This window comes from Zeugodacus cucurbitae, chromosome 2 (genome assembly GCF_028554725.1).
Source record: "Zeugodacus cucurbitae isolate PBARC_wt_2022May chromosome 2, idZeuCucr1.2, whole genome shotgun sequence".
NCBI classification, from domain to species: Eukaryota; Metazoa; Arthropoda; class Insecta; order Diptera; family Tephritidae; genus Zeugodacus; species Zeugodacus cucurbitae.
In genome coordinates, this window is record NC_071667.1 from 76,691,470 (window position 1) to 76,716,248 (window position 24,779).

The window sequence follows — 24,779 nt, forward strand, 5'->3', positions numbered from 1 at the left end:
CCGAATTTCTTCGGAAATGTTGTCTTCCAAAGCTGGAATAGTTGCTGGCTTATTTCTGTAGACTTTAGACTTGACGTAGCCCCACAAAAAATAGTCTAAAGGCGTTAAATCGCATGATCTTGGTGGCCAACTTACGGGTCCATTTCTTGAGATGAATTGTTCTCCGAAGTTTTCCCTCAAAATGGCCATAGAATCGCGAGCTGTGTGGCATGTAGCGCCATCTTGTTGAAACCACATGTCAACCAAGTTCAGTTCTTCCATTTTTGGCAACAAAAAGTTTGTTAGCATCGAACGATAGCGATCGCCATTCACCGTAACGTTGCGTCCAACAGCATCTTTGAAAAAATACGGTCCAATGATTCCACCAGCGTACAAACCACACCAAACAGTGCATTTTTCGGGATGCATGGGCAGTTCTTGAACGGCTTCTGGTTGCTCTTCACCCCAAATGCGGCAATTTTGCTTATTTACGTAGCCATTCAACCAGAAATGAGCCTCATCGCTGAACAAAATTTGTCGATAAAAAAGCGCGAAACACATTTCGAACCGAACACTGATTTTGGTAATAAAATTCAATGATTTGCAAGCGTTGCTCGTTAGTAAGTCTATTCATGATGAAATGTCAAAGCATACTGAGCATCTTTCTCTTTGACACCATGTCTGAAATCCCACGTGATCTGTCAAATACTAATGCATGAAAATCCTAACCTCAAAAAAATCACCCTTTATATGTGTTATGTCGGGTAGTCATAATGGAATTTTTGTTGATCGGTTAACAGGCGTTTGAAAACTTTTTTGTTGTTCCACTCCTCTCCTATTTGTGTCTTGTCAATTGTGCTAATGAAATATATTTCGGTTATTTGAAAAGGAAATGTATTTACAAACTTTAAAGTATTTGATTGTACTTTTATTCTTATTAATTTAAATAAACATAATACTTACATACATATATACATTTTAAGTACAACAAAAGTATTTGCAAATACACATATACACATATGAGTGCTTAACAGGCGTTAACGAAATAAATACATAATAAAAAACAGAAAACTAAAAAATAATAAAACAGAAATACATAAAACTAATAGCGCTGTTCATCATCTTTGTCTGTCACCACTTCTGTGGCATTAGTTATGCTAGAGATGGATAGCTGCTGCGAGTGCCTAGAAACAAAAATTGTGCATTTTAAATAAAATATCGACAAACGGGGTAAGTGCGCGTGAATTGTGAATATGACAGAGATGTCTTCAAGTGCATATATACACACAGTTATAAATGTGGGTGTATGCAGGTGCTTTATATGTATATGGAGATGTGTCTGTGTGCTCTGTTGGTGATGCAATTTGAAAGAAGTTGAGTTGTTGCTTTTGCCAAACTTTTTTATTTTTTGGGCTTTGTGTTAAATGTTTGTGCATATGTATGTTTGTTAATTTTGATGTATATAAGATGTGTGATCAACATTTGTATGAGTTCTTATGTAATATACTTTAAAGCTTTTCCCACAAACCTGTAAAATACATAGTGTTGCAGAATAAACAACACATCGAAGAGCACCGAGAACAGGCCTATGCCGAATTTCGTCACAGAACCAAAAATTGACACCCAATCGTCTGCAAATAAAATGTAAATATTTTTAAAATTTGATAGAATTAAAAAAATAATAAAAAATTACCATAATTGTATGCGTTCAAGATCATCTGCAACATGCTAAGCATGCCGCCAGTAAAATCCAATAGAATATTACCAATACTCCAGCCAATAGTGCTCTTGCGGCGATAGTTCATCAGCGCCTTGAAGAAAAATTAAGTATTCATAAAATTTATAAATTTATCTGGTTGAATTTATTATGTCTTGGCATTGAGTTGTCTTTTAGTTAAAAAAAAACTAACCTGCGGCACATATTTGATGATCATCGCTAATTTGATATAACTGCAATAGTAAAGGAAATCCAGCCAGTAAATAACACCAACGGCGGCTAGAATTAATGTAACCACAACAATTATGGCGATCGCAGCTAAGATGCATGAAGCGATTCTTGAGACTCTCTGATCTGCGCGCTGTAATTGACAAACAAAAAGATCAGAAATAATTGCTTTACATAAATAATAACAAAACCTACCTCATATAGAAAACACTGCACGATTGTGATACCGGTCGCAAACATCGCATGCAAACCGAATACAACGTCATTCAATAAAACTGGATTGAGACCTCGTGGATGTCGGCTTGCATACTCATCCTGTATGGCCGGGATCCAATAGAGGCCGCAGTTGAAAATACTATATAGCGTAAAACCAACAATGTTGAGTGAGATAAAGTCGAAATTGAGACCGACTACAGATTTGCGCTTGAAATTAATGATAATCTGCGGATAGAATGAAATGGACCAGGCCACGAAATAAATCCAACCGAACATAATGGATGTGTAAATTATCGGCTCCGAGTTGGCAACAGTAATTCGCACAAATAAATCGTGAACACTGTATAGAGTATACAAATTTATATTTATTTTATTAAAAAATAAGTTGTTTCATACTCAAGCGCATACGTACATCCATGACTCGTCCGGCACACTTGTGGCGGTAACTTCTAAATGTCCAGGTTGTACACCCAGCACGCTAATTGTTTTATTTTGTGGCGACGTTGCGCTGATTGTGAAATAGTTTGGCTCCAATTCGACTAGCGTCTCATGTTGTTTGATCAATCTGACAAAAACGTCTTGTTCTAAAGGTTCACTGTGGAGTTTGAGGAAAACAAGAATATTTGTATAATATTTAAGAATTTATTTTTTATTTCACTAAATATCTTCCTAAACCGGAAGTAGACTCAATTTTTGAACAATTAAAACAATTTTACTGCCTTACACTGTATTTTTCTTTTCTATCTACTTGTTCACTATTCGAGAACTCACCTCAATAAAACATCGAATGTTTTCGTATGTTTCACTATAATTGTGAGATCATGGGTGGATACAGTTAACGCGCTACTGTTTGCACTTCGCGTGAATTGTTCATCTGCGCTTGTTTGTGTGAGTAAAACTGCTGGAGATGCGAAAAATAAATTAGTAATTATAAAGTACAATGAAATATAAAGTTTTTTCCCAAATCACCTGTTATTAATGTCACAAATATTAATGATTTCGTATATCGCAGTATACTAAGCATGCCTGTAGAACTCCTCATTTTAAACGCGTTCTCTATTAGATAAATTCTCTGCAATCAATGAGAATATAAAAGTTTTATGCAATTAGAAAACAAATTAATAATATAAAATATAAAATAATTAAAAAAATAAAATAAAAAAAATTTAGCAAATAAATTGCGAATTTCTTTAGAAAAGAGCTCAACCTCAAGATTTTAATCTTAACAATTTGCTAAGCTGCAATTTGGCGATATCCTATTACTCTAGTAATATGTGAATTTCGTTCCAATTTGTAAATTGTCTCTCAATTTTTTTTTTTTTCAAAGTTAATAAATTAGTAACTGGAATCTGGCGAAGACAACAACCTTACTGTAAATTAATATAGCCTTATATAGCACATATACGCACTTATATTGTATAGAAATTTTCGTGGAAACGGGTTAAACACCCTTCGTAATAGGAAACATGATCATTATCTCTTCACTTGAATAAAATATTGTTTAAATACGAGGTGTGTTCAAAAAATAACGGAAATTTTCGTGTTTTGTTATTTATTTATTTGAATACATTAATGTTGTCGCCTTTAAAATAGTCCCAATTCGATATTATGTTTTTTTTTTTCAATCGTCGAAACACACCTTAATATCGATTTTTGGGATACCCTGGGGTCTTTCAGGTGATTTCTCGTATGTTTGTAAAACGACAGCCCTCTAAGGTTCTCTTTATTTTAGGATAAACGGAATCCTTTGTGAATATGGAGCTTGGAATATCGTTACATTATTGTTTTTGGCCAAGAATTCACGAACAAGCAACGAAGTGTGAACTTTTAACAAATTAAAATTGCCAAGATCATAAAAACACATCTAAGGTTAGCGGCTACTACTGGCAAAGTAATCAATGAATGAAAAAAATTTAAAATTAGACTCACCAATCTCTTAAAATTTTAAATTTTACAATTCCCGTAATTTTTTGAACACACCTCGTATATTTGTCATTACTCATGAATAAATACACTCTCCCTAATTAATTTATTGTTTATGCTTTCATTACTACTATTTATTTAGTTTTTCTAAGAATATATTACAACAACATCCATATAACTTGTGGTCAAATATATATATATATACATACATACATACAAATGCACTTTATAAGATATTTATGTGTTTGTATGTTTAATGTTTAATAATTTCCTTTACATCTTCAAGCCGAAGTGCGGAAATTACACGCAATTGAATCAATTACTACGAGTAAAGTGCGTGTGGATTGTTAATTGTATGAATTTATGAAAGTGCATTTATTGATTGCTCTCATAAAGTTAAGGGGGGGGGGGGTATAAGGTTTGTTTCGTCGTAAAAAGACCATTTTTCATGAATTTTTTTAGAAAAAATTATTGCTGTAGGTTTATTTTACTTATTATTATATTAAAGTACAACATTTGAAGGATACTTAAAAAAAAGTTTTATCGCAAAATAGCGAGGAATAACGGATTTATCGTCGATCTCTGCAGGCACCTCGAAAAAAAGTTGTTGTGCGGTGACCAGCCTACAGCATCACTGGTTCATCCGAAACCAAAAAATCAAAATGCTTTCTTTAGTTTATTAGATTAACTTTCAACTGACGTCGAGTTTTTTTTATTTTTCAATTTTTCAATTTTTGGTACCATTTTCAAACCAAAATGACGATTTTAGACGAAAAAATCGACCTATTTGTTATTGTAAAATTGTTAGTAATTAAAACTTTTGGAAAAACCCGACGTCATTCGAGAGCTATATATATGTAGAATATTTGTTCAAAATCTCAAAACGATCGATGCAGTAGTTTTTTCTGTAGGCTGGTCACCGACTTTAAAAATGACATATTTGGGAAAATCGATTCAAAGTTGTGTACACTCAGCGCAGATAGCTGGAGGTACCGTTATTCAACCTGCTGTAACTTCGTTAGTTTTTCTCCGAATGACCTGAAACTTTAACACAATATTCTTGAGATGTTGATGGTTCAGAAAAAAAAAAAATAAAAATTAAAAAAAAGTTGTGAAACCTAATCAAGTTGTCAAATTAATCATATTTTTTCAATCAAGTGAAGATCTTTACAATGGAGATGAAAAAGAGAGATCTTTTTCCACCACCTGATCAACTGGGCAGTTGACAATGCTTCTGCGGGTATAAAATTTCGACTTTATGGTATATTCTAGAATATAGATCTGGATAAAACTCCAATTTTTGTTAAGAATTATTAATCATGAACGAAAATAGATAGATGAACTAAATATTAGATATTCTCGATCGCGATAAATCTCAAAACTGTTTTTAAAAAAAATAATCATGAAGAAATTTAAGACCATCTGAAATATATTTTAGCTTCAGAACAAAATAATAGTATTTAGCCTTTTAAACACCATAGAAATTTCAAGAAATGCCCTTACATATTGTACCACCCTTGTAAAAATACATACAGAAATATGCACCACCAGTGGTCTTTAAGAAACGTGATTGAATACCGCGACGTCCACTTATTGAATGAAAACGAGACCGAACGTGCTGAAATTATCATATTAGTGTTTATTGGCATGACCGAATGCCGATTAATTGCGCCAGTGAAAATATAATCGTTGTTTGTCAACAATGTGCCATTGTCTATGCGGGCTAAATGAATTGGGGAAGTACGTGGGCACAATACACCTGCATACATAGAGTATTTATATATTATAGAGTAAATGTGTTGATATCAGCATTAATATGTTATACATGGCTTATTTACTTTTCTAAGTAAAGGTCAGTAACATGAATTCGACGTGCAATTAGCAATTCTAGGCATTAATGTTTTGGTGATTGAGGAATGAGTTTCAAATGAATAAATATCTATTAACTGCTGAAAATATGTGGGCAATGACGTAATCATTAGATGGAATTCCCATATTTCGTGCGGTGTTTGTGTAATGTTTTGAATTTTTTTAAGAAAAATATTTTAAATCTTGTAACCAAGTGACATCGTTCGGTCAATAACGGTTAATTTTACTACTTTTTGATGTCAATTTTCCTAGCTAGTCTAACTATATTTTGTTGCTTATAAAGTCCCCCAAGCTATCTGGGTTGAGTTAGAACATTATGAGGTTGTCGGTCTGATTATTATTTGATAGCTGTCAGGAATAATAGATTTGACAGATAGCTTTATAAAGAAACTATGATCGGATGTTGTTGTTGAGATTCCTTTATTGTAGATTTCTTAACAACTTTATCAAGTCACGTGTAATCAAGCTAACCAAAGTTCGCTGTTCATCCCTAATAATACAAACTGCTCATAAAATTCATCCAGACCACGTAGCTGATAAGAACCAGTATATTTAATTGACATTTCACATCAATTTTATTGTCGATTTGATTAGAACACTTTTATAGGGCTATTAAATCGATATGTTACAATAGTTGTTATGCCATAAATTGGTTTACTCATTGTGTGTACGTACGTCAGACAAGTTGCCGATGATAATGTTATTATAATTATAATTTTTATAGAGGGAATGCAATACTTTTCTGTCATGCTTATGTACAAAAGTGGTCATGACGGTCTATGACGTTTTAATCGTCATATAGCTTGAAATCACGTCTAACGTGTGACAATTGATGATTTGATGTTGTCATTTCATTAGTTTGAATATGTCTCTGAGTAACATATAATTGCTTAAGTGCATTACTTTAATAAGAACCCGTTGTCCTAGATTTCAAACAGGGATACTTTTACAAGATTTGTGATTTTGATCCATGTTGTCACTGATTTGCAATTATCTGATATACATATGTATTAGATCTCGTTTACCCATATGCTTTTTTATAGAATATCAGAGGTAATTAATGAAAAAATATAAATTAATTTGTAAATTTTGATTGTTCTACAAGGTGCATAGTTTTGAGAGATATTGGAAGACTGGTAGATATAATAAAATTTGTCTAAAAGTAGAATAAAATGAAAATCTCAAAAATTTTTTTCGTCGCTTTTGAATCATCTGATCAGAATACTTTTGTGAAAATTGCTCTTAATTGAACTCTTAATTGATGAAAAATAATTCCATAACTAACTAAGAACACTAAACGGTTCGCTGAAGCCTTTGGTAGCCATTTTTTTATGGAATTTTTCATTACGTCAGATTTAATGACAACTTAACTATGATTATGTTTTTGAGCCGAATATTTGATATTACATAATTTCTGTGTAAACTATAAACTGTGTAATATTAAGCTATGAACAGGTGAACAAGAAATTATGTATGTATGGTCGCATTTCTGATCAAAATTACAAATATATGTCCCTGAAATACCAACATAATTTGTTAAATCATAAATTTTTGTGGTGTTCAAAAAATAACGGGAATAGCAGGATAGACAGGAAAGTCAACAAACTGATTGGACCTTATCAGTGTGGCTTTAGACCTGGAAAATCCACAACTGACCAGATATTCACCATGCGCCAAATCTTGGAAAAGACCCGAGAAAAGAGGATCGACACACACCATCTCTTTGTCGACTTTAAAGCTGCTTTCGACAGCACGAAAAGGAGCTGCGTTTACGCCGCGATGTCTGAATTTGATATCCCCTCAAAACTAATACGGCTATGTAAACTGACGTTGAGCAACACCAAAAGCTCCGAGGACCTCTCCGAGCCGTTCGATACCAATCGAGGTTTCAGACAAGGTGACTCATAATCGTGTGATTTCTTTAACTTGATGCTGGAAAAAAATTGTACGAGCTGCAGAGTTAAATAGAGAAGGTACAATCTTCTATAAGAGTGTACAGTTGCTGGCGTACGCCGATGATATTGATATCATCGGAAGCAACAACCGCGCCGTTTGTTCTGCTTTTTCCCGCATGGATAAGGAGGCGAAGCGAATGGGTCTGGAGGTGAATGAGGACAAGACGAAATTTCTCCTGTCATCAAGCAAACAGTCGGCGCACTCGGCGTCTTGGCTCCCACGTCACTGTTGACAGTCATAACACATTTCGTATACCTGGGAACCAGCAACAATACCAACAATGTCAGCCTTGAAATCCAACGCAGAATCACTCTTGCCAACAGGTGCTACAATGGACTGAGTAGGCAATTGAAATATAAAGTCCTCTCTCGACGAACAAGAACCAAACTCTACAAGTCCCTCATCATTCCCATTCTACTTTATGGTGCAGAAGAGTGGACGATTTCAACATCCCATGAGACAGCACTAGGAGTTTTCGAGAGAAAGGTTTTGCGGAAGATTTATGGTCCTTTTACATTGGCAACGGCGAATATCGCAGACGATGGAATGATAAGCTGTATGTGTTATTTCACGACATGGACATAGTTCAGCGAATAAAAAGACAGCGGCTACGCTGGCTAGGTCATGATGTCCGAATGGGCGAAAACACTCCAGCTCTGAAAGTGTTTGATGCAGTACCCGCCGGAGGAAGCCGAGGAAGGGGAATGCCTCCGCTCCGTTGGAGGGACCAGGTGGAGAGCGACCTGGTTACACTTGGAATCTCCAACTGGTGCCGAACTGTGAAGGAAAGAGAAGAGTGGCGCGCTCTCATCGATTCGGCTATAACCAAACGGTTCAACGTCAGTTACATACATACAGCAGGATAGCCAGACATGGATCCGTGTGACTATTCCTACTTTTCCAAATTAAAGAGAACTTAAAAGAGCCGTCGTTTTACAAGCGTACAAGAAATCCCTGAAAGTGCCAATATCGAGTTCGAGATACGTGTTCGAAAATTCTAAATTTATGGCTTGCTATGTTTTACAATTTTTGAGAAATTGTCTTCTATTTTCGTATTGCTAATGTAACTCTAATGTCTTAGAGGGAAATTTTCGAGTTAAAACGCCTATTTAAGTATCCAAAAAAGCAGTTTGCCTTAAATTTGGAAAGCAATTAGTGATACGTATTAAATTTAGTTGAACTTTATGGCATTTTCACATTCATATGTATATATATATATATCTAGTTAATTTACGACTGCAAGTGCATTGCGAATACGTGTGCACATAGTTAAGAAAATGGTTAATAAGTCTAATTGATAAACCTCGCTCTTGACAATGACTCGCTACAGTTTCAATATTACAATCTGCTGTACAAACACTCATAGCTATGTACATACATACATATCTCTCAGTTACTTTGAAAAACACCTGTGCCTAAGTGTCTCTATTTATAAGCCGGTTTAAAAAATTAGCAAATAAACAAGTATATAAAGCTTAGGCATACAAAATATATAGCGAACCAGTGGATATCGGATATAGATACACAGCCCTGCACACATAAATCTAAGAAGAATTATTCAATGCAGTTCAAAGCTACCGGAACTATGTTAATTTGAAACAAAAGCAAAGTAACACTTTCGTTAGGTCTACATACATATATGGTCTTTAAGGCGTACATATGTATATGGACCGTAAGCACATGTCACGTAGTTTGATAAGCGCAATTTACTGCTTTTTGTGGAATGTGAGTTTGATATGATGCAAGTTATCATAAAATTTTCTCATAACGGGGAGAGCGCCGGCAGCTACATACATACATATGTACATACATAAGTCAAATTAATATTTTAGATTACAAAAACAACAATTCTCTAATCTTTTCGTTAAAAAAAAATATTATATTTAAATGCAGTGCTTTAACTAATTGGGGGCCACCAACCAATTTAGCCATTCATTTGCAGCTGTTTGCCGTACCAAAGTGCGAAACTTATCATTTTGTTGGGTTGTTGTACTTCTCAGTGGTTCTTTACTACTATGCATATAAATAAAATAAATATGACGTGCAATGTTATTATTATTTAAGCGGTTTTAAGTGCCTACATGCATACATATTTGTTTAGTCTACAGAACACTAAAAATAAACTTTACAATTGTAGTAAAAGCTAATGAGCTCTTGACATACATAACTGATTCTAGCCAGTTTTATAAACTAACATCTATCTAGTTGGGACCGGGTCGGGTTGCCAATCTTATGGAGCTAACTAAAATATGGAAAAAGTGACCTTAAGAAGCCAACCGATATCAGGATTGATTAACTGATATTAAGATCTTGAAAAATGGAGGATCAAAATGCATAAAATGATTGGGAAGAGTCCTCCAAATTTTATCTGATTTTTTTTGTATAGATGTGGATCGAAAAACAACAGCTAATATTTATCAAACTTGGTGGACCTATTGAAAATATTCATAAAATTCCGAAGCGATTGGCAAGCACATAAAGAAAGACGAAAGTTTTAAGGCAAGTCATGAACAGTTTTCTTTAAAAATCAAGAAACAATTTCACTCCAAAGAATGTTAGTTACACACCCAGGGTCGAAAGCTTTTACCGTTATAGTTATGTATATTATATATAAATTGACACCAAAGGTTCAAAGGCAATTGACTTAATGAGACTTGAAGCTCATATATAGTTCTTACTTCAACACCTAAACGATGTTCTGCATTTTCTACCGAGTCGCCAGATTTATATCCATTGTTTTTTTTTTCTTCGAGAACTGAAACCCAAATAAGTTAAAATCCGAGCAGTTTCAATTGAAGTCATGAGTGCAAAAACTATAAAGTTTATTCCAAAATACACGACATATTATCTTCCAGGCTTCTTACATCAGCAATTAACAACCGCAGTCATAAACAGCCTCGTGAGCAATGATATTTACTTGTAAATAAGACATATAAATATAAACTCATTTAATTATGAAATGGAAAATTTCGTAAACGGCTTATGTAATAAGTGATTAAAATATAGGGAAATATGAGATGATTTATAAAACGGAATAAAAGGCTTATGTTATTCAAAAGAATTTTTCGACGATCTCGATGTACTTTCTATATGGAACGCCATTTTGTTTCTTAAAGATTACATTGACGCCATTTTATATTTATAAACCTACAGATAACGTTATTTAACGTTCTCTGAAACCTAGTAGGTCTCAAGACAAGTATACGCTCAACATTTTCGTTTCAATTTAAAGTACGTACTCTAGGCGACGATCTGTTATCAGATATACTCTATATGAAGTGTTGGCACCAGGAAACGGTACTTGGGCTAGCCATCTTAAACAAATTCCATGACTAGGGGATTTCGATTTGGAATTTCATATTTGTTATAAATATATTTTATTTTAACAGATTTCAGATGTGTCTTTTAGAATTATAATTAAAATATTTTGAAGGTGTAAGGAATTTTTAGCTTTTAAAAATATTTTAACCAGTAAATTTAACACAAAAATATTGTTCTGTGATATCTTCATTTCTAATAACTGCATGTTAACGCTGAGCTTCACTAACCTTCGCTTTTTTAATTCAATAATTTATCAATTAAATAATTATAGTAAAACCACTCAAGTTTGTGTAACTGTGCCACTTTATTATCCTCAATTTGACGAAGACATTCATTCATTATAACAGTTCTATTGCCTTATCAATTATCAGTTAACGTCAAACTTATTAATAATTCTTTATGGCTATTTTCCCGTTAACTGCTATACATATATACATATGTACATTTAATGACCATTGAGTCAAAGTGTGGTTAGATTAGAACTTTAGCAAAAAAAGCTAGAATATTTCGCAATATTTTACAGAATTCTAAATAATGATTCTAAAATAAAAAGTAATCAAAAATATACCGCAAAATAAATAATTACTCTTTATTGTAAAATTTTTGAATTTTTTAAGGTAATTGTATAAATATAAATTTAATTTTTTTTGTTTTGCATTAATATATTAGCGAAGTTCAGTTATTAAGCAATTGAAGAAGAATAAATATTTATCTGGAAAAATGTAGTAAATTATTTCTTAAGGGGTTAGGTGGGTTTCAGAGGCTAAAAACAATGGTATTTTTATAATTTTTTTAATGTAACAATTATATTTTTCATTTAAACAAATCAGCGTATCAAAGATACATGTTTAAACAGTATTTTGTGAAATTTTTATTTAAAAATTCTGAAAAGTCAGCCGTTGGCACCTCATCTGCCATGACATGCCCAAAAAAAAGGTTTTTCGGTGGACATCAAACTCATGATTGGTTCATCTAAAATCAACAAACCAAAAATATTTCGATAGTACTAGATTTATTTAGTTAATGAACGAAGGAAAAACGAAAATATTGAAATTTGAGTTTTTGGCAGAATTTAAACCAAAAAACTCACTTTTTTGGTCAAATTTTCGGTATACATTCCAACTCCAAAAAATTGTTATAATAAAGATATAAAAATCCTTCGTTCATTAACTAGATAATGTTATTTCAAAGATGTGTGCAAAATTTTATCGAAATCACTTCATAACTTTTTGAGATATCGTGTCCACCGACTTGAAAAAGTTAGTTTTGAGATAAATGCGTTTAAGGCAGTATTCTGCTTTACAGGCTTCAAAAAATCGATTTTTTTGTTTTATTTTAAATCTCTTCCAAAACTATCCAAGGATATGTCTTTAAAATTCCAGAGGCCAATTCGACATATTTTCGAAGCTAGAGCAGTTTTAGTGGCCGAGCGTCGAGCAGGTGCGAATGCTCAGGCAGACCTTTAAAGCGCGTTTTCTCGAGTTTTCATTTTCACAAGTGTTAGAAAACGGTGCCGGCGATAGCAAAAAGAATATATGTCCGATCGAAAAAAAAAAACCAAAGTGATCTAGCTTCAGTATTAAATTATCTTCTATTTGAACTAAAAAAGTTGAACAAAAGTATTATTTAAATTACTTGTTTTACAACTTAAAGTCAATTTTTTTCTTAAAAAAGTGAATTTTTTTTTTCAAACTTCGAAAAAATTTTGAATTTTATAACTTCTTCGGTATTTTTTTAGTTCATAAAGAAAAGAAACTTATAAAAATTAAAAAAAAATTAGTTCGACTGTTTCAGATGCATCGCACGTCCTCCAACACCGGCACGGATTTACAAGTGCAGACTCCAGGCGCTCCAGAAAAATACTTACAACTTTGAAAAAATTTCAATATTTTTATATAATAAATATTGTTTTTTTAGCCTTAAATATAGACTCTATCGTCTTAAAATTCCATTTACCGCAATCACGCAAACGCTTTTTTTCGGCAGACTACTGCCTTAAGGGTTTCCATTCATACTGAAGAGGACTGATAGACGGAACTTCCAATGGGAATATATCTTAGAATTTTACTCTGATTGATTTGATATTTTTGGATAATATTTTAAACATATTGCACTATTTGATAAGCAAAAAATTTTCAAATTTTGAAACCCATCTTAGCGAATTCTATATTAATGTTAAAAAAATCATTAGAAATATAAAGAAGTGGTTATGTAATTCTGACTCAATTGCATTATGCATATATATGTTATCACGCTAGATCAAAGTCGCATTTTATAGATCATAGGAGGGTTCTAAAAGTTTTTAGACGACCCGGAATATCTTATGGATATTATTAGAAGCTTCTTCATATAAGAAATATTTTAAAGCCGATGGCTATGGGGCGAACCGTTTTAGAAAATACTTTTGTGCTTCAGAATCAACCGTTAGACCACCCCGATAAGATCTTAAATAATCATGTAACAAAATTAATCTCAGAACAGACTGTATACTTTTGAGAATACTGGAATACGATGAATGGGATTATCTATATTTACATGATAATATGGTAATAACAATTTCTAGTTCGTGTTCATAAGAGAAGTTATACTATTGTCTGAATTGTTGTGCAATTAGAAACGCGCTACACTAATCCATTGAATGTTGAATAACTGCTGTACAATGGGGATTTTTCCTGTCTATTTTCCTACTTTATATAAACGACTCCATTAATATTTCATTTATTGCAAATTTATTTTTTCTGAGCATATTTTTTTAACTTTCATATATCTGCAGCCTCTGTTAAGTTAAAAACCCCAGGATTTTTTGGTAAGAAAAAATCATATTAAAATCCATTAGCATTTTAAAAAAAATATTAATATAGAGTTTTACAAAACCCCTGGAGCCTGCACCGACACACATACATTACATATGTAAAATGCGGATATGAATGCGAGTGTCGTGGATAATATAATGATATCTCCGATCTTGGTTTATTTTTACACATTGATCCTTTAATTAGAACGCTTATTCATGCTTTTATTACCGGCTAAATGTGAATGAACCGTTAACATTTATATAAATAGTCCGCAGAAGTATAATTTGTATACAAATGTTTGTATGTATGCAGATAATAAAGATATGCATTAGCAAAATCACTTTCTATTTAAAATATTCAAAATTTGAATAATCACGCTGAACTTTGTTGGCCCGCGTATGTCATTAATTAATTATTTTAATAAGCAGTACGACATAAAATCGTTTTTTAAATTTTTTGCTTTTTGCCAATCGGCAAAAGCTTGTGCCACAGCACGTAAAAGCAATAAAGATTTCGCACAACATTTTCTATACACAAACATACATACATCAATAAAAAAAAATATAAAAAAACACAAGAAAAAAGCGACGATTAAAACACTTGTCAAACTTATCGGAATTTCTTTTCCTGTGCTGACTCCACAATAAATAACAAGCGACGCTTTAAGAAAAAAAATAACAACAACGACAACAAATAAGTTAAACATAAACGAAAACGAAAACAAACATACCAGAAATCCCTGCGAATATTGCTGAAATCGTGCTAATAGGCCAAAGCCAAATCCAAAGCCAAAGCCGAAATATTAAAATCCGTCAAATATGCGAGAACTCGAGTTCTAACTTTTTTTTCACTTAATAATAATCAGGCGCACAACATTGAGTGTTTTCGAACGCAACGAAAGGCCTCAGCACAGAATAACGCGCGTTAAAAACTTTGCAACTTTAGCGAAAATTGATTTATTTATTTATCGTCACACGTGTGCCGATACGGTGTTTGAAATGCGAGTAGTCCGTCTGCCGCCGAGTAGGTACTTGTGAATGAGTCCGATCACTTCGACGTTTATAACGCGACTAATGACGCGACATATACAACAGTCTGTGTAATAAGAGGAGACCGTTTTTGATTGAAACACTGAAGTGCAAACTCATGAGCGTTGAAAACTTTAAATCGGGCAATTCAGTACACTCAGCTCAGCGTACTCAATGCATGCGCCACCAACGCCACCGCTAAGTGTGTTTGTGTGCATGTACAGATATATTTATAGCGGCTTGTTAAGCTGATAACCGATTATCAAGCGCATCAAAGAGCATACGTAGGTAAGCCAAATCTACAACTGATTAGAATTATAAACGCTGCAAATATACAGACATACATACATATGTACCTTTAATACAATGTAGATTGTTATCAAATGAGGATATAGGGGACAGGTATATACAGTAAGTAATCATTATGTTGATACATTGTTTCCCAGTTTTTTATGGCAATAGTTGTTATAAATAATATTATTTGGTAAATATTTAAATACTTTTCATTAATTTAATTAATTATAGGAAATTAAATTTTTTGATTTTTTATAAATTATTTTTCTAAAAAAATTGTTGTTAAATTATAAAATAATCAAAAAACTAGTTTCAAAGTGAAGTACAGTTAGTATTTGCGACTCAATTTGATTTAAATCTGTTTCATAATATACATACATACATATGTACATATGTACATACACGGCTATAATCGCTTAAAGAGGTTCCTCCGTCAAATATATGTATGTATATATATACATATGTACATGCACATACAGTGGAACTTCCATTACTCGAACTTCTATAACTCGAAGTTCTCCATAACTCGAACTCTTGAAGAGGCAATAGAGTGCCACTTTCATACAAATTTCCTTCCATAAATCGAACTTTTTGGTCAGGAAATAATACAAAATTTCAAATTTTACAATCGATGCAGAATTTTAAAAGGGTCCCTCTATATCGTACGAAGGCGAACAAAAACTATAATATTACACTTATGGATTGCATAAATCAACTAACAAAGGCATGGGATATAGACGTCAATAGACAATAATAGCAAACTGCAACACACAAAATTACAGAATATATTTTTTAACGTATTTACGTAAAACTTTATGCGAATTAAATAAATAAAGCTGTGTATAAATCTATATTTTACAGCTTTTTGAAAATTTATATGTTTTAATGAAAATTCTATAACTCGAAGTCTCTCTAATTCGAAGTTTTTTTTGTGGATTATGGTGATTCGAGTTTGAGAAGTTCCACTGTATTTCAATATTAACATTGATTTTGTATATTTATTAAGGAGTTAGGTAGGTCAAAGTGTCAAAATTAAACAAAAATATTCGTCTTAATAAATAATACAATTTGTGTACTCACAAGTTGTCATAGAATCATAAAGTTTTAAACTGATTAAAAAAAAAAAAACGTTGTTGGACTTACAAAATAAATTTACAAATCTATTTGTTGTATAGTGACAATTTTTGTTTTTCAGTCAATCAGTTTTTTTTTCAGATTTATCACGAGTTATTATTATTTCAGATTTATAACGAGTTGTTCACAACCGTCGTATTTTTTAACATTTTCATTTATGACTTATAACTTTATGACAACTTGACAACTTGTGAGTACCCTATATTTGTTTAAAATATTCCCAAACATTTTAAATCGATCCGATTAAAATTCGAAGAGATAGACCCTTTGGAAGTTCCGCCCATCAGACCACGTCAGTTTCAATTTAAAACTTTAAAGTCGTTTATCTCAAAACTAATCTCACACATCACACATCTTTGAAATAACTTTATCTAGGTATGGAATAAAGGATTTATTTTTATTACAACTAATTTTTTCGAGTCATTATATGGCGAAAATTTTACAAAAAAAAAAAATAGTTTTTTTACAAAAACTCTGAGTTTTCGGAATTTTTAAATAAAAACTTTCACAAATTACTGCTTTAAAAATGTTAAATTTTTTAAATGAAATAAATAAATGTATTTAAAAAATAAAATAAAATAATAGTAAAAAATAAGCTTTTTTCAACCTAACCGCTAGGGGTTAGTGGTAGTCAGGATTCTCAAAACATCAAGTTTTCTTATGTTTTTGCATTTTCGTCAAGTATAATATCTTAAAATTATTCTCTGAAAATTTGAAGTGGACCCGATAATTACTTTTCGAGTTATTCGACAAAAACCAAAGGGCGCTCGGGCACTAGCGTGAAATTTTAAATGCGTTTTTCTCAAAACTGTGTTTTTTGAACAACTGTGACAACTGTAACTCGAAAACCGCTCAACCGATTTTAATGAAATTTATACAACTTTTACAATACATAATAATCCTGGAGTTGATTGAAGCCTTTTTTCAAAAATTTAATTTTTTAAGACCAATTAATTGTTGATTTTTTACCGAAAATCTAGAAAAAAATTTCCTGAGGCCGCCAATTTTTAATCGATATTATTCACTCATGCCAGCGCTTCTTCTAAAATTCTAAACTCTTCTCAAACTCGACTTTTGGGATAGCCTTTGGCTCTTTCAGTATGCTTTAGAAAAAGCAAAAAGTTACACGGAGTCATGTCTGGCGATTATGGCGGCTGGGGCATCGTTATGTATTGTTTTTGGTCAATAATTCACTAAAAAGCAACGAAGTATGATCTTGTAACAAGTGAAAATTGGCACGCCATAAAAGCACGGCTAACCTTAGTGGGTCCTACAGACACAGTACTTCAGGGGTATGTATAAAATATATAGAATATGAAAAGTTTGATAATTGGGCCTTGAGATTTTACAATTACTGTTATTATTGAAAGAAATAATATTTGAATTTAGATTTGTACAGTTTTATTAAGTAACCAATTTACAATCACGAACTTCTTTTAGTTTTCCTTCCCTGTCCTACTACTAATTGCTCAGCTCGTTCCTAGATTGTTTCCATTGTTCTTCATATGACATATGATTGGGTTAAACCATCCTCGTATATACTGAATAAAGGAAAATTCGGAAAAGGATCGTTCCGACGATGATGAAAAATTTGACAGAAAAGTGCGTTCAAGAGCATACAAATATTGAGTCAGTGTCAGACTGCATTTGTGCAGTGATTACAAAGAATGCAAAGTTTTACTAATAAACTTGAGCTATTCCTGGCAGTTTATGGAGGTTTGGGAGGTAAATTTGTATTATTAATAAATATTTTTTGTTACTACAACAACGAAACATTGCGTAAATCTTGACAACAAGCCGTTCTGTAGAAAATACCTAGATCTCCGAAAACCAGTGTTTATGCACAAAGAACTAAACAACCATAATAAAACAAAAAAAAAAAAAACATTAAATATATATTTACATGTGTACACACAAATAATTAAAACAGCCCACTTTGAAAAAATGTGAATATAAAGTATATTTATAATTACTTTTGCAAAAGTCAGACACGTTAAAATGAAAAAGAAGATACATATGAGTATATATAAATAAAATGATAGTAGAACAAATCACAAAAACATTTTATCGAACATAATCATTGGTAAATATAAATAATATATGTATGTATTATTTAAAATCAGTTACATAAATTTTTCACTTAAAATGTATTTATCAAATGTTTGTCGGTACGAAAACGGTACACAGTACAACAGAACAAGACAGTCCAAACATACTTTAAAAATATATAAGATTTCCTTATATGCGTGAGTAAGTATGTAAGTAAAATATGGGAAGCACAGCACACACGGTTTTCAAGTAGAATACAAATAGCTGCATTTGAACGTGTGTTATTGGTGTGTGGCTTGAGTGTGTAACTCTTGCAAATAGCGCTCCTGCTCAGCACGGCGATTCTTTTCCAAAATCAAAGCGCGTCTGAGAAAACGAAAAAACAACAGAAAATTAAAATATATAAAAAAATAATAATAAATAATATTTTTATACATCTTATACTAGCATTTCGTACTCACCTATACCGTTCGTAGAAGCCAACAATTGTGCCGAGCTCTTGCTTGAACAGCCGTACCAGCATACCATCGAAGCACTCAAGATCTTGCAAACTGAACATGTTGAACTGCAGCATATGGTCTTTCGATGAATCAGCATTTGAGTACACCACCAACCACTTGGGTATCTCTTCCAACAAATACGGATTGGCCGGCACTAGCGCGTTGTGTGTGTGCACTGGCGGTGTGTAAGGAACTGGCATTTCCGGGCATATGGCCTTCGGTGGTTCGGCAGATGTAGTATATACATAATATGAGGTAAGACAGGGATGCTGTCGTTGGCATTGCCCTGTATATTGGTTTTCATAGTAGGTACCGTGCATTTTGGAAACAACACGTCGCCAACCCACCGGCAGACCTTCCCGCTCGAGCGGATGTGACCAATGCGTCGTATGTGTGTGATGGTCAATATAATACTTGCGTCCATGTAGAGTATATTGCATTGCCCAACCGGGTGGTAGTGGTAGCTCTTCTTCGATGGACTGCTGTGATGGCACCTTTTGTAAAACATTTGTTGTACTGTTTGTTTTGCCGACCGATTGTGAGTGTAGCTGCCGTGACGGTGCGTGGTACAGAGATTGCACAGAAGTTGCAGCAGCTGTACCAGCAGACAAATCGTATGATGAATGCAAGTTATTGTTGGAGACGGCCAAAGTGGTATTACTATAAATGGGTGACTCAGAACGCACTTCTGCGGTGGATTGCGTTGAACGACTATCGAAATTATTCATTGATGTATGATTATTGTTGATCACACTACCCGAAGTATTTGACGAAACTCGAAATGGGTTTTCGTAGATTGGATAGGAATCAGAGCCGGCTAAATAACTGGCATTGGTTGGATAATGTTGTGGTGGAGTTGGCGTAGTACCACGTGGTATCTGCAGCACATTGTTGTAGGAATCCATACCTTCAGCTATTGATGTGGCATTTGCTTCACTGCCTGTGAAACCACGCAGTCGCCCATCATACGAGTTACTATGCTTTTGATTAGCCGAATGCCTTCTTTGAAAATTTTCGTATGCGGCACTGGTGGGCTGCAGTAAGGGTGATGATTGTTGGCGACGCATACGATCAATTTGCTCAATGTTTACATAGTTGCTGGTACTGCTACTTGTATTGCTGCTGTTGCCGCTATGACCATGCCCATTACTGGTCACATCCAAATTATTGCTTGAATAAAAATGTGGATGTTGGTTTGTTGAGGATATGGAGTTAGAAGGCGCATAAAAGCCGGTCACATTGTAACGTTGCTGATGCGTCTGTGACACCGAACGCATTGTCGTTGTCGTTGGTGGTAATTGAGATTGCGCACGCCTAGCATGATAATAATCGGGCTGCGAATTCAATTGTGAGTCATTGCCGCAGGAGTAAGTATTGCGACTGGAATTACCCGAACTTCGGCCGGTAAATTCACAACTCGGCGAAGTGCTAGCACAACGCTGCAGTGATTTCTTGTTATGCTTAGCTCGCTGCTCATCAAACGACCATACATTTATCACTGGTATTTCGGGTGGCGTCTCTTTCTTCACATACTTACCAACCACACCTTCCTTATGACCGGTAGCCTTTTCTTTACTGCGTCGTGACAGCATGGTCGGTTTTCGATTGCACAGCAAAATTAGGTAGTTCATTCAATCTACAACGCCTCCCATAAAAAGCTACCAAAAATCGAAATCATCATATTAAAATGAAAATTTCATATGTAGCCATGCAATAACAAAGGTTTTAGTTGCGGTAGCAATATGTTATTTTGCGTTAATTTCCATGCGTGCTTTTAAACTATTATCAGCGTTGAAGTTAATTTTTAGTTCTCAGCTTACTCACTAATAACACAGCAAATAAATAAAGGACTTATTAAGATGTGAAGAAATAAACAACCGGAACAAATTTACAAGTACAAAATGTCAAATTGGATTGGTTAGAGATGTGCACGTATGCGTAAAATTGCAACAACACTTTTGTTATCGAATATTGATGTGAGTATTATTTAATAAATTTAAAATGTGCATATAAGTTACAAATTATGTAATTATTTTGTATTAGTTTACCAGAAAATTAAATTTGAAAAAATATAAATATTAACGGAGTGTATTTATATAAGATAGCTTAGTTGACTCCAATATTTTTTATCGATAATTTAATTTCGATTAGTACAACATAAGCACATCGTTTGTTTGCTGACTGACATTTCATGATGATTAGGGTAGCCATTACCCAATATTTGGAAATTTCAATTATTTTTTTTATATTAATCAAATAACAACGTATTTTTTTAAAACTAATTACCAAGTTTTTAATAAGAAATATTTAATTGAAACTATAATAATTATAATTCTTTATCTCTTTAATGTCAAAATCACTTTAAAAATTTAACAATAAATTTTAATATACAATAAAAATAATTTTTTTCCAAGATCAAGTTTTTTAAACAATGTTCGGGAAAATCTTATAGCTGAAACCTGTAACTTGTGAAAACGTATTATTTGTTACTATGATGGTGCAAATGGTTATGAAGAAGTCTAATTTTATAGTTTCAATAAATTTTTTATCCAAAGTGATGATGCACCTTTTTAATAAAAGATAAAAAGCTATTGTAATTTGCCTCAAAAGCAAGATGAGCACTTTGTTTAAGAGCTGATAATGAACGTAAATAGACATCAGGTGCTAAGAATATAAATTGTTATAGACTGTTTAGTTTTTAAAACGGCCGCGAGCGTCGGCAGACACTAACTCTAGAAGCTTACACAGTTTAAGCTTATACTTCTATCTACTCATCAATTGCTATAATAAATGTATTATATAAAAACTTAATTGAAAACGAGCTCTTGAAGAGTGGAAATAATTATAAAAATATATAAATTATATATAAAATTGTGTAAAATTTGAGAAGTGCTCACACTTTAAAATATAATGTCACAATAAAATGGTATTTCCGCCGATGCCGCACCGGAAGCGGAGACGAAACCAAAAGGAGTAGTGGTTTATTTAAAAAAGTTGTATGCATATTGCAAATATTTAGTGATCGAACCGTTTTTCTTTTTCTACTAAATGGCTAGTATATTCAATGCCGTCGCCTTGCAAAATTTTCCCTCGACAAAGTAACAATTGCGCAGTAGGGCGCTCCAAATTGGATTGCGCTTAAAACTGTAGTTGTTCTTTCGATTTTTTTAGGCTTGTCGCATTAATTTGGGTTATAATAAACTTGTCTGTGACATCACTTTGGACAAATCCGAGCTGGGCATCGAATGTGATGGCTTCAATTTCGAGAACACAACGCTGGGCGCAACAGCCGCAGATGCAGCGCTCTCCTTCAACTCGGTGGGCTTCAACTACACTGTGTGCAAAGCTGAAGTCGAAGCGCAGAAATTAGCAAATGATGTGTCTGGAAAACGCGCACCAATTGGTGTGTATGTTTAGCTTAATATAAGTTTTATAATTAAAGAAATCTTAAAAAATATTTTATAAAAGTCTTTATTGCTTATTGATATGTTTAATTTCTTTTTCAAATCATAGTTCAAAACTGGTTCCGTTAGTACCCACATTGCGTACAGTTTGAATATCAAACAAGTTGTTTTCAATATTTTTTTATTATTTATATAGACAGATTAATCATCTTACTAATCGACGTTTCTTTCTAGCATATGTGTATATCTCATATAAAAACATATCCATTATAAGATAGTGTCTATTAGTGAAATGTTGAAAGAATTTTTTCTACTTGAAGATGATCGCTAATTAGCTTTGTTACAACATTTTCTTGTTTAATTGATTTAGAGGTATTATGAAATAGCCGTTTTTGCCATTGAAATGGATTTATTAGTGATGTACTAAAACAAAATATATTATTTTGTTGGTGTCATGCAGATATATAGTAAAAAAAACTTAATGATATTCAAAATGTAGCTTTTTTTTAAGTTATAAAATAATAAAAAAAAAATATTTTATATAATTTTTTTTTGGCATTTGCAGCTGCTATCTTTCCTTTTATTGTGTTACTTTTTGCTGGCGGCTTTGCTGATCGTTACAATAAGCGCAAGCCATGCATGATTATGCCCATTATCGGCGAACTGCTTTCCTTCATATCATCATCGTAAGTAAATTTTAATATTTTTTTCTTTAAAGAAATCTTGGTTTTTCTAAAAGAAAAATCCAAAACAAAAAGAAACAATTATTTAAAGAATTATTAAAAATAAATAATATTATAAATACAAAAGAAGAAAATTAAATTAGAATCAAAGATGCCGATACTGAAATTTAATAATTAACTTAACTTACTAAATATTTTCCCTTAAGGTTTAATTTTTGCGGCAATCTTCTTCGACGCACTACCAATGGAATTTGGTGCATATTGTGAGGCGATCGTGCCGGCTTTATTTGGTGGACTTACGTTTTGTTTAATGGCTATTTACAGTTATATAACAATAGCGACACCTGAGAAAGATCGCATATTTCGGTGATTTTATTATTTTCTATTATTTTTCTGAACATTTTCATAAATTTTTCCTTCAACCACTTTAGATTCGGCATATTTGCGATATTCGTGAACGCTGTACTGTTAATTGGTCAACCAATAAGCGGTTTTCTATTTCAGAAACTCGGTTATATATGTAAGTCTGTACTATCAGCTTACCACGAGCCCATTTACCTGTTTTCACATCATTTTGCTTTTCAGTTTCGTTTGTAATGGCCGCATCATTTGAAATCATTGCCATACTCTACATAGTTTTCTTTATAAAAGAAGTACGTTACTGTGAATGGGAATCGCTATCGCTGTGATAACCGAATGTTTTTGGCACGAATTGGATGATAAGGACTTGGACAATATGTAGTACCAACAGGACGGCGCCATAAGCCACACAGCGAATGTCACAATCGATTTTCATTTATGTACAGTGGAACTTCTTTAACTCGAATCATCATAATATACAAAAAAAACTTCGAGTTATAGAATTTTCATTAAAACATAAAATTTTTCAAAAATCGACGTCTGTATCTCATGCCTTTGTTACACGATTTATTAAATCTATAAGTGTAATATATTTTTTTGATCGCCTATGAAATTTGATTTCTAAACGCTATTGCCAATCCAAAAGTTTGAATTATGGAGATCTTTGACTTATAGGAGTTCGAGTTATGGAAGTTCCACTGTATATATTATTTATATTTATCGATAGTAGAATTTCGATTAGAAACTTGTAAAGTGCATCTTAATTTTTTGTTTTGACATTTTGTGATGATTAGGGTATCCACAACAAAATATTTGAAATTTATAGATTTAACGTATTTTATAATAAATTAATTAGTAAGTGATAACTAAAATAATAATATAATTTCAGTAAATTCGTTAATACTCATGTTGTAATGGTGACTTACGAGTGTTGTATTTAAAATATTTTTTTAAAAGTGGTGAAAATATATTTTCCCATAGAATTAATTTTACCATTAAGTTCTAATTGTTGAAATTCACAGATTTCACATATTATTAATAGGATTGATTCTGCTCTCAACGAATGAACCGTATTTTTATTGAGTTTTTATTTGATGATGAATAGTGGAACTTCTTTCGTCCATTTAATCGACATACAAATTAATACTAAACCAACGAACTATGAAGAGATAATTTTATCACATCAGTGTATAACAAATAAAAACCTGTATATAATTATTTGTTGATGAATTTTGGTAACAGTGTAGATAATATACAAATAAAGAATAATTAAAAAAAAACAGATCAAACAAATCTCAACACAACTTCACACAAAATCAGCGA

The 24,779-nt window shown here is 32.7% G+C and overlaps 3 protein-coding genes across 7 annotated transcripts; 1 reads left to right on the plus strand and 2 right to left on the minus strand.

Moving 5' to 3' along the window:
* Positions 1–719: 719 nt before the first annotated feature.
* On the minus strand, positions 720–15,076 carry LOC105211317 (cystinosin homolog). 4 transcript variants are annotated; one of them, XM_029039643.2, is made up of 9 exons: positions 14,735–15,076; positions 3,110–3,212; positions 2,912–3,038; positions 2,553–2,735; positions 2,120–2,480; positions 1,890–2,057; positions 1,673–1,790; positions 1,508–1,610; positions 720–837 (listed from the first exon to the last, which is right to left on the minus strand). In XM_029039643.2, exons 2-9 carry the CDS (start codon positions 3,180–3,182, stop codon positions 735–737), a joined length of 1,236 nt encoding a protein of 411 aa, XP_028895476.1. In that variant the 5' UTR covers positions 3,183–3,212; positions 14,735–15,076; the 3' UTR covers positions 720–734. The 4 variants fall into 4 exon arrangements, with proteins under 4 accessions (XP_028895476.1, XP_028895475.1, XP_011180969.1 ...); XM_029039642.2 differs by having other exon boundaries at positions 2,912–3,041; XM_011182667.3 differs by lacking the exon at positions 720–837 and adding an exon at positions 877–1,163 and having other exon boundaries at positions 14,735–15,075.
* Positions 15,077–18,723: 3,647 nt separating this feature from the next.
* LOC105211318 (scaffold protein salvador) lies at positions 18,724–20,934 on the minus strand. Of its 2 annotated transcripts, XM_011182669.3 has the most exons (3): positions 20,834–20,934; positions 18,971–20,667; positions 18,724–18,875 (listed from the first exon to the last, which is right to left on the minus strand). In XM_011182669.3, exons 2-3 carry the CDS (start codon positions 20,638–20,640, stop codon positions 18,791–18,793), a joined length of 1,755 nt encoding a protein of 584 aa, XP_011180971.1. In that variant the 5' UTR covers positions 20,641–20,667; positions 20,834–20,934; the 3' UTR covers positions 18,724–18,790. The 2 variants fall into 2 exon arrangements, with proteins under 2 accessions (XP_011180971.1, XP_011180970.1); XM_011182668.3 differs by having other exon boundaries at positions 18,971–20,902.
* LOC105211319 (uncharacterized) lies at positions 20,845–24,735 on the plus strand. The gene is made up of 6 exons (XM_029039645.2): positions 20,845–20,985; positions 22,181–22,412; positions 22,979–23,099; positions 23,303–23,462; positions 23,528–23,616; positions 23,682–24,735. Exons 1-4 carry the CDS (start codon positions 20,944–20,946, stop codon positions 23,361–23,363), a joined length of 456 nt encoding a protein of 151 aa, XP_028895478.1. The 5' UTR covers positions 20,845–20,943; the 3' UTR covers positions 23,364–23,462; positions 23,528–23,616; positions 23,682–24,735.
* Positions 24,736–24,779: the final 44 nt, after the last annotated feature.

What these genes read in the sequence shown, in the direction of transcription:
- LOC105211317 (XM_029039642.2), bottom strand. Translation starts at nt 3,182, where the DNA reads ATGAGGAGTTCTACAGGCATGCTTAGTATACTGCGATATACGAAATCA. An exon ending in ATTTGTGACATTAATAACAG is followed by an intron (nt 3,042 to 3,109) that starts GTGATTTGGGAA and finishes TCGCATCTCCAG; the next exon opens with CAGTTTTACTCACACAAACA. An exon ending in TCATCAAATATGTGCCGCAG is followed by an intron (nt 1,791 to 1,889) that starts GTTAGTTTTTTT and finishes TTTTTCTTCAAG; the next exon opens with GCGCTGATGAACTATCGCCG.
- LOC105211319 (XM_029039645.2), top strand. Translation starts at nt 20,944, where the DNA reads ATGCGTAAAATTGCAACAACACTTTTGTTATCGAATATTGAT. An exon ending in TTTTGTTATCGAATATTGAT is followed by an intron (nt 20,986 to 22,180) that starts GTGAGTATTATT and finishes CGATTTTTTTAG; the next exon opens with GCTTGTCGCATTAATTTGGG. An exon ending in CTTTCCTTCATATCATCATC is followed by an intron (nt 23,100 to 23,302) that starts GTAAGTAAATTT and finishes TTTTCCCTTAAG; the next exon opens with GTTTAATTTTTGCGGCAATC.
- LOC105211318 (XM_011182669.3), bottom strand. Translation starts at nt 20,640, where the DNA reads ATGAACTACCTAATTTTGCTGTGCAATCGAAAACCGACCATGCTGTCA. An exon ending in GGCTTCTACGAACGGTATAG is followed by an intron (nt 18,876 to 18,970) that starts GTGAGTACGAAA and finishes TCGTTTTCTCAG; the next exon opens with ACGCGCTTTGATTTTGGAAA.